This window comes from Phocoena phocoena, chromosome 8, assembly GCF_963924675.1.
Source record: "Phocoena phocoena chromosome 8, mPhoPho1.1, whole genome shotgun sequence".
In the NCBI taxonomy this organism is placed as follows: Eukaryota; Metazoa; Chordata; class Mammalia; order Artiodactyla; family Phocoenidae; genus Phocoena; species Phocoena phocoena.
The window spans coordinates 105,128,280-105,136,442 of record NC_089226.1 but is presented as its reverse complement, the minus strand read 5'-3'; the positions used below and the strand labels follow the sequence as shown (position 1 = coordinate 105,136,442).

At 59.4% G+C, this 8,163-nt stretch overlaps 1 protein-coding gene across 1 annotated transcript; it reads left to right on the top strand.

The window, feature by feature from the left end:
- The first annotated feature begins 4,482 nt into the window (after positions 1 to 4,482).
- C8H11orf24 (chromosome 8 C11orf24 homolog) lies at positions 4,483 to 6,558 on the top strand. The gene is made up of 2 exons (XM_065883191.1): positions 4,483 to 4,558; positions 5,480 to 6,558. Exons 1-2 carry the CDS (start codon positions 4,483 to 4,485, stop codon positions 6,556 to 6,558), a joined length of 1,155 nt encoding a protein of 384 aa, XP_065739263.1.
- The last annotated feature ends 1,605 nt before the right edge of the window (positions 6,559 to 8,163 follow it).

The following is an 8,163-nucleotide window of genomic DNA, read 5'->3' as shown; positions in this document are numbered from 1 at the left end:
GGCCCAGCCTGGGCACACGCCCCGAGCAGCTGCCTCTCGTGAGTGTCCAAAGCCCTGCAGGCAGGGCTACCTGCTCAGTGACAGGACAGTGAGCCCGAAAAGGGCCCCGAGGGGGCTTTGCAGGGACAGGGTGGGCAAAGGAAAGACAGTGAACCTCAGAGGGCCAAGCCGTCCAGTGTGCAGGAGGCCCGGTCTGTGGCATTTCACCGTCAGAGCTTCTGCCTTCTTGGGTGGCCCTGGTGGGGGGTCCCCAGGCAGGTATGGGAACCGTGTGGTCCTCTGGGCCGTCTTCTGTTTCTGTGAGGTTCTCTCTGGGCCTCGTGTCATGAGACCACGATACTATGGGAGCCCCTCACTGCACGGGCAGGGGTGCTGCATCTCACTGATGCGGGGTGCGGAGGGGGCGCCTCTGAGCAGAAGGGGCCCTGGGAGGAGACTGACTAGAGTCTGTCCCTGGACCAAAAGTGGGACGGCCCGTGTCTGTTCCAGGATGAAGGACTGGATGGGAAGGCGGAAACCCATTCAGGCCCTTGAATCAGTTCCTCCTGCCTTCGCTGGAGCATCAGCTCTGAAGCGCCAGAGGCGGGGGTGGCAAACTGTGGCCTGTGGGCCACGTCTGTGCCCGCTGCCTGTTTTTGTAAATAAAGTTTTATCGGGACCTGGCCACACCCATCACATACCTATGGTCCACGACTGCTTTTGCAGACTTGAGTAGCTAAGACAGACTGTATGGCCCACAAAAATCTAAAATATCTGCTATCTGGCTCTCTATAGGAAAAAGTTTCCTGACTCTGCTCTGGAGGTTTGTAGTGAGGTGGCAGTGGAAAGCCTGGGGTGCATTCAGGAAGCCCCTGTCAGATCCAGGGCTCAGACTTGGGGAGCATGTTCGGCTCAGTGGTGGCATTTTTAATGCGTTCAGTGGACGTGACTGGCCAAAGAGAGTCATTTAAATGCACTTATTTACGGAGAGCCCAGCTGCATTTACTTCAGCTAATGTGGGGGGAGTGGGAGCTCTCTGTGCCTGAAACCTCCCTGGTTCAGTCCTTCCCCCTCATGACATTGGTCTGTTTCTTCTCTCCCCACCCCACCCCCTCTGTTTCAGTCAGAACAAAGAATGCCTTTTGCTCTGGAGAAAACAGATGCAAATCTGTGGTTTGTAGGGCTGGGGAACCTTTTTAAACCTGTAAGGCACCAGGAGCTCTTATGGACAGTTTTGGCGGGAGAGTACGCCATGAAGCTAAACTAAAGTTAGTGACTCTCACGAAGGGATTAGAAGCATGGGGGAGGGGAGTGCCCAGCCTTCCAGCAGAGTTTGTGCTCAAAAGGGTTTTTCCAGTCATGGGGCCACTTTGCAAGAGCCCCCGCTGCTCACAGGAGAAAGAAAGCCACCTCTAGATGCCCCTTTATGCCGCACGGGGACTGCTTTTGCGTGGCCGCCAGCAGGGCTGGAAGTGCTCCTCGAGGGGGCCGGGCTGGGCCAGGAACTGCCGGTATTTCACGTGTCTGGCGAGGGTGGGCTCACAGGGGAGAGGCCGCGGGTCAGACTTTGAAGGCGGCCTCGCCATGTTAAGGAACTTAGGAGTTATCCTGGGAGAGCAGGGGGTTTAAGCATTGGAGGCAGCGTCAGCTTTGTGGGTTACAAAGATCTTTCTGGCAGCTGTGGCATGGCAGATGGAGCAGGCCCAGGATGGGGACGCTTGAAGGTGACCCTTGGGGCTGCTGGGAAGCCAGTGAGCCTGCCCTGCTCCGCGGGAGGGCAGCCTGGCCACAGGGCCGTGGAGAGCAGCAGTTAGCATCAGTGCCAAGGCGAGGAGTCCGTCAGGACGTTTCGTTCAGGGTGACCTGAAGGCTCCCTTCCAAGACATTCTGTGGAACCCAAGAGCTTCGCCATGAGGGCCAGGGGAAAGGCCGAGGGCCTAGGGCATCTTCGGGCAGGACTGATTGTGGAGGCACCCCCAGGAGTCGCCAGCCCTCAGGCTCCCAGCAGACTGTGCTCTGCTTGCCCTGTGCCCACGTCGAGTTTGAGTCTCAGGACTAGCCCTCGTTGCACGTGACTGGGCTGTTTTCCAAGGGGACCTGGGCCTCGCAGGCGGCCACGTGGGACTCCGGCAGTTGGGTGGGGCTGAGAACAGGATCAGGGCGCACCCAGGACCGGCAGGGCATGAAGTGATGGGGCACTTGAGGCCACTGCCCCCTCGGTTCCCCTGTGGTGAGGGACCTGAGCCTGCCAGCACGTGGGAGAGACCTGGGGTGAGTGGGGAGACCGCGCTGTGTGCTCGGGAAGCCAGTCCTCTTGAGGCTCAGCTGCCGTGGCGTCTCTGTAAGTTTCTGCAGTTGCACCAGGGCTTCTGCGACCAGGTCCACTTAGCCCACCCTCTGTCCCCTGCTGTGGAACCCCCTTACTGAGTCTCTCAGCCTTCTCAGGCCTTGCCCCCTGCATCGCCATCCCAGCTGCCCCTTGCTGGAACGCCTCGCTTGTCATACCCCTGCCTCGGGCCTGCACGGGCTCGCCTCCCCCCACACCAAAATCCAAACTGCCCCGTGGTGGCCTCTCTCTCTCTTGTTTAAGCCCAGGTCTCACTGTGCTGTCCCCAGGCCTCTGGCCCTGCTGTCATCAGCTGCTGCTCCTGCCACTTGCCCCCCCACCCCTTTCCCACCAGGTGGATCCCAACTGTCTTTCAGAACGTGGCCCAGGTGTTACTAGCCAGGTTACCTTCCCTGGCCCCCGCCTCCACCCCCCACCAGCTGAATTCCGTGCCTCGTGGGCCCTGCAGCACCCTGTCCCGTCCCACCCACCTCTGGGGCCTCTGCACAGAGGACCAGCCTCCACCTGACCCTTCGCAGCCTCCCAGGGGCCATCTCCTCCCTGTTTCCCGACTTAGTCCCTCTACGCTGGCACCAGCCTGCACTGACCTCTCTCCTGTGTCTCCCGTTGGAGGCAGGCTCCCTGGAGGAGGGGGCTGTGTGGCTCTCATCTTTCTGTCCTGAGTGTACTGCCTGGCACATGAGCAGGCACTCGGGGAGTATTGGACGAAGGGATGGGTGATGGGTGGATGGGTGATGGGTGGATGGGTGATGGGCGGTGGATGGGGGATGGGTGGATGGATGGATGGACGGGTGACAGGGGGATGGGTGATGGGTGGATGGGTGATGGGCGGTGGATGGGTGATGGGTGGATGGATGGATGGACGGGTGACAGGGGGATGGGTGATGGGTGGATGGGTGATGGGTGGATGGGTGATGGGCGGTGGATGGGTGATGGGTGGATGGGTGATGGGTGGATGGATGGATGGACGGGTGACAGGGGGATGGGTGATGGGTGGTGGATGGGTGTATGGATGGATGGATGGGTGGATGGGTGGGTGATGGGTGATAGATGGGTGGATGGATGGATGGGTAGGTGTTGGGTGGATGGATGGATGGGTGGGTGATGGGTGGATGGGTGATGGGCGGTGGATGGGTGATGGGTGGATGGATGGATGGACGGGTGACAGGGGGATGGGTGATGGGTGGATGGGTGATGGGCGGTGGATGGGTGATGGGTGGATGGATGGATGGACGGGTGACAGGGGGATGGGTGATGGGTGGTGGATGGGTGTATGAATGGATGGATGGGTGGATGGGTGGGTGATGGGTGGATGGATGGATGGGTGGGTGATGGGTGGATGGGTGATGGGTGGATGGGTGATGGGCGGATGGATGGATGGACGGGTGACAGGGGGATGGGTGATGGGTGGTGGATGGGTGTATGGATGGATGGATGGGTGGATGGGTGGGTGATGGGTGATAGATGGGTGGATGGATGGATGGGTAGGTGTTGGGTGGATGGATGGATGGGTGGGTGATGGGTGGATGGGTGATGGACGGTGGGTGGGTTATGGGTGGATGGTGGATGGGTGGATGATGGGTGGATGGGTGATGGGTGATGGGTGATGGATGGGTGAATGGATGGATGGGTGGGTGATGGGCAGTGGATGGGTGATGGGTGGTGGATGGCTGGCTAAGTGGAATCTCTCCATGTGGTCAGCTGTCACGGGTGCAGAGAAGCGCTCTGGGCCCTGCAGAGGCCACAGAGAAGTTGAGGAGGAAGCCTTGGCCCCCCTCTCTGCTGCTCTTTCATACTCTGAACTCTGAGCTGGGATAGTAAGATACATAGTGAGATTGGGTTAAGAAGTGCTATAAACCCGTCAGAGCAGGCACTGGGCGGCTCCCTGAACACATGGCTGAGACACTGTTCCTGAATGCTCTTCCTGAATGCCAGGCCCCAGGGGAAACATCTGGCTGGGTTTGCACCGTGGGACCTCTCGGAACACTCCACAGCCGGCGCGTTGCCAGGCCTGTGGCCCGTGCGTCACTGACCAGATGCCTTCCTTCTTGACCTTAGCTTCCTCAGCCGAGCAGCAGGGAACTGTTAGCAGCCTGAGGAACGGCAGGCCGGGAGCCTCGGGCACTGCCCAGCCTTGCTGCCAGCTCACCTGCAAGATGTGGACAGCCCTCGTGCTCATCTGGGTTTCCTCTTGGTCCTTATCTGAAAGCCACCTGACAGCCCAGCATCCACGTAAGTGAGAAAGCCATTTGACTGCTGGACGGGCCTGCAGGGGCCCCGGAGCTCCCGGGGGCTGGGCGGCGAAGGCCTGTTGGGCCAACATGGGACCTGGCCTCTGAGCCTTGAGAGGGTGACTTACTTGGCCTTGCAAAATTTCATTCCTTCCATAAACCTAGTCTTTATTGGGGAGTTTGTTGATCTACACATCACATATTTAGTTGCGCTTCTCCTCTGTGCCAGACACTATTCTTCTCCAGGAATCCTGCTTTGAATCCGATCATAAAGCCAAGAATTCTTGCATGGTGTGAATATCTGGGCAACGGTTTATCTGCTGTGTAAACCTGGGTGTGTGTTGGATAGGTTTTTTTAATGGCGAATCACACCTGTAATGCGAGAGATTATGATATTTTGAGAACTGGATCAAAAAATGAAGCTCTGGGGGCTTCCCTGGTGGCACAGTGGTTGAGAGTCCGCTTGCAGATACAGGGGACGCGGGTTCGTGCCCCGGTCCTGGAGGATCCCACGTGCCGCGGAGTGGCTGGGCCCGTGAGCCATGGCCACTGAGCCTGCATGTCCAGAGTCTGTGCTCCGCAATGGGAGGGGCCACAGCAGTGAGAGGCCCGCGTACCGCAAAAAAAAAAAGAAAAAAAAAAAAATGAAGCTCTGAAGCCTTTCATGGGCTTGGGGTTCAGAGAGCACAAAGGAGATTTTAAATCAAAGTGCTGAGCGCCTCTGTGATGGGCTGCGGGCCAGATGTGTGCAGGGAGGAGATGAGAGGGAAATGTGTTTGCCGGGCTAAGAAGCAAGGCACCACACAGCCTCCCCAGCCAGCCCCACGGGCCGGAAATTAAGACAGTCTTTGAATGATCCACCTGCACAGGGTTGAAGGTGATCATATCTTTTCCTCCCTTTTCTGACCCTAATGGTACTCAGTCCTCAACAAGACGCTGGAGAATTCAGAACAAAACTCATCCGTGGAAACCATTACAAGAGTCTTGAATGAAACGTCTGCAAGAATGACCTCGGTGACACCTCCCATCACGTTGACCAGAGGGACTTGGGGAGGCAACCCCCCCTCTCCTGCGGTCACAGCAGGGACAACGCACAGGACAGAGGCAGGCGCGTCAGCGACGGCAGAAGGGACCCCTGACGGAGCCACCTCCGGGGTGCCCATGCCGCCTGTCGCGGCGTCTGACTGGCGGACCCCGTCCTCACCCCACACGCGGGCGCCTGGCAGCGGCACACTGTCTGGGCCAGTGACGCACACGACACCCACGCCGGCCACGGGTGCTCCCACAGCTGCTGCGGCCCTGGCAAGTGTAAGCGGCCCCTTGGGCTCGCACGATCGTCCCGGGCACATCTCCGGCCGTGCCACAGCCAGCCCCACAGTGCCCCTGAGTCCCCAAACACTTAACGCGCCCACACAGGGCCCCACCGTCCAGGCGCCGACGGCCCGGACTGCGGCTGACGCAGCAAGTAGGCCTGCGCCCACCCTCCTCAACACAACCCCAGAACCCGCCTCCCCCTCTTCGGCTTCCGCATCCATGACAGTGGGGACCACGACCAAGGCCCCCCACCCGGCTGCCAGCACAGCGCCAGCACCTGCCCCTCACTCCAGCCTGGCCCCCCCGACACGGCCCAGCCCCGTCACATCCATGCCGGGGGCTACGGGGCCAGGCACCACTCAGACGCCGGAGCAGGGCGAGCCTGAAGCCGTGCCTGGTACTGCTTCCATGGGGCCGACCCCTGGGAGCTCAGGGGACTCCAAGGTGCCAGCCACAGACTCGTGCCAGCTCAGCACCCAAGGCCGGTACCTGGTGGTCTCCAGCGAGCCCCTGGCCCAGTCCCCAGTGAACAAAAGTTTTCTCCTGGCAGTGCTCTTGCTGGGGGTCACCCTCTTCATCACAGTCCTGGTTCTGTTTGCCCTGCAGGCCTACGAGAGCTACAAGAGGAAGGACTACACGCAGGTGGATTATCTCATCAACGGCATGTACGCCGACTCAGAGATGTGAGGGGAGGGCGCTCGGCGGGCCTGGGGCTGGGCCCTTCCCCTCCTTCCATGTTGCCTCTGAGGCCAAACCAAGTGCTTCCAGATTCTTTTGGTGCAATTTATGAGACGTGCCATTCGCTTAAACACATTTAATCGTTGTCCGATTAATTCCACGATCACTAAAGAGTTGCTGCTTTTTTCATATTTATTTTTGTAACGATCACGAGCAGGCAGTGATTCTGCCTTGGGGTGGGGTGGGCGGCCCCGGGGTGGGTCCCGACCTGAATTAAAGCAATGACCCTTTCCGCTCAGACCCTGTCTCCCCGTTTGTGTGGGCTGCGTCCTGCCCCCTCCCCCCATGGCGGCCGGGGAGCCTTTTCGAGATGCATGTGACAGGGTGTGTTCTTGTAAACGTTGAATGTAACACGAGGCCCTGGCCATCTGCTGTGTCTGTGCCGCTCTCCTGGGCTTCGCTCTTAGGCCCAAACCTGCCCCAACCTGGGTGGGAGGAAGCCCAGCCTTTGAGGGTCTCTGGCACTGCGTGGAGGTGGGGCCCCTTCCTCTAACCCACCTTTTTCAGCACTGAGAGGTGGCGGACGCGTGAAGCCTGGTTTGGGCACGAGAGCCGAATGCAACATGTAAACCACACCTGAGCTACACAGCATGGCCGGGTCGGCGGGACCTGCCCAGGCCAGGCTCTAGGTGACCCCACACAGCTCACGGTGTGCCCTGGCCGAGTGGAAACCCAATACGCTGCTGCCGTGGGATAGTCATCACTAGCACCTCGCTCCAGGTCACCCCGGAACCCAGGGGCGCGCTAGGCCCGAGTGAGCCCAGGGCCCTGTCCTCAGCGGCACGATTGCCCCGGGGCCAGGCCTCATGTCCGCAACGGCCCTCGGCGCCCACACTGTGCTTGTCCCGTGTCACACGCTGTCCTTGTGTTTCATGCACGAAACTCATTCAGCCCTCACCCCCGCCCCAGGAGATCAGGGCTCTGATCCCCATTTTAAAGGCGGGGCCACTGAGGCAGAGGAGACCTAACTTACCCACTGAGGGCCAGAGTCCAGCTCTTTCCTTAACTATTTTGTTTTACAGCCGCCGGGGCTGCACTTGGCATTCTAGCTTCATCTGCTTACCAGCCGGAGGGAGGCAAGAGAGCTGGCGGGCAGCACGTGAGGCTGCGTTCCCAGGCCAGGTATGCAGCCACCAGCTGTGTGACCCGGAGCAAGTGTGGCGTGTTGTGGACTCAGCTGCTTTACCCGGGCGATGGGGAGACCGTCTGTCTGTCACGGCCCCCAGGGGCATGCTGCCTGGAGCGATTCCAGGTGGGGAGTTGACTCTTGCTTTCTCAACTACTCTGAACCCCGAGGAGGAGACCGTTCTACCTGGAGACTCCAGTTTCCTCATCACAGAAATCTCCTGAGCCAGGCCTGCGTGTCCACTTCCTCTTATTGAAATTCTGCCTCCCCCAAAAAGGATTTCAAATGGCGCATAATAAAAGACAATGGTAGTGAACTCCCAAACCATTTGAAATAACTTACGAGAGTAGGGAGGAGGGATGGGAACGGTCTTCACCAGTTTTCTAGCTCCATCCCAGGTTTCCGCAGCCCACCTTTTCTCACTGGTT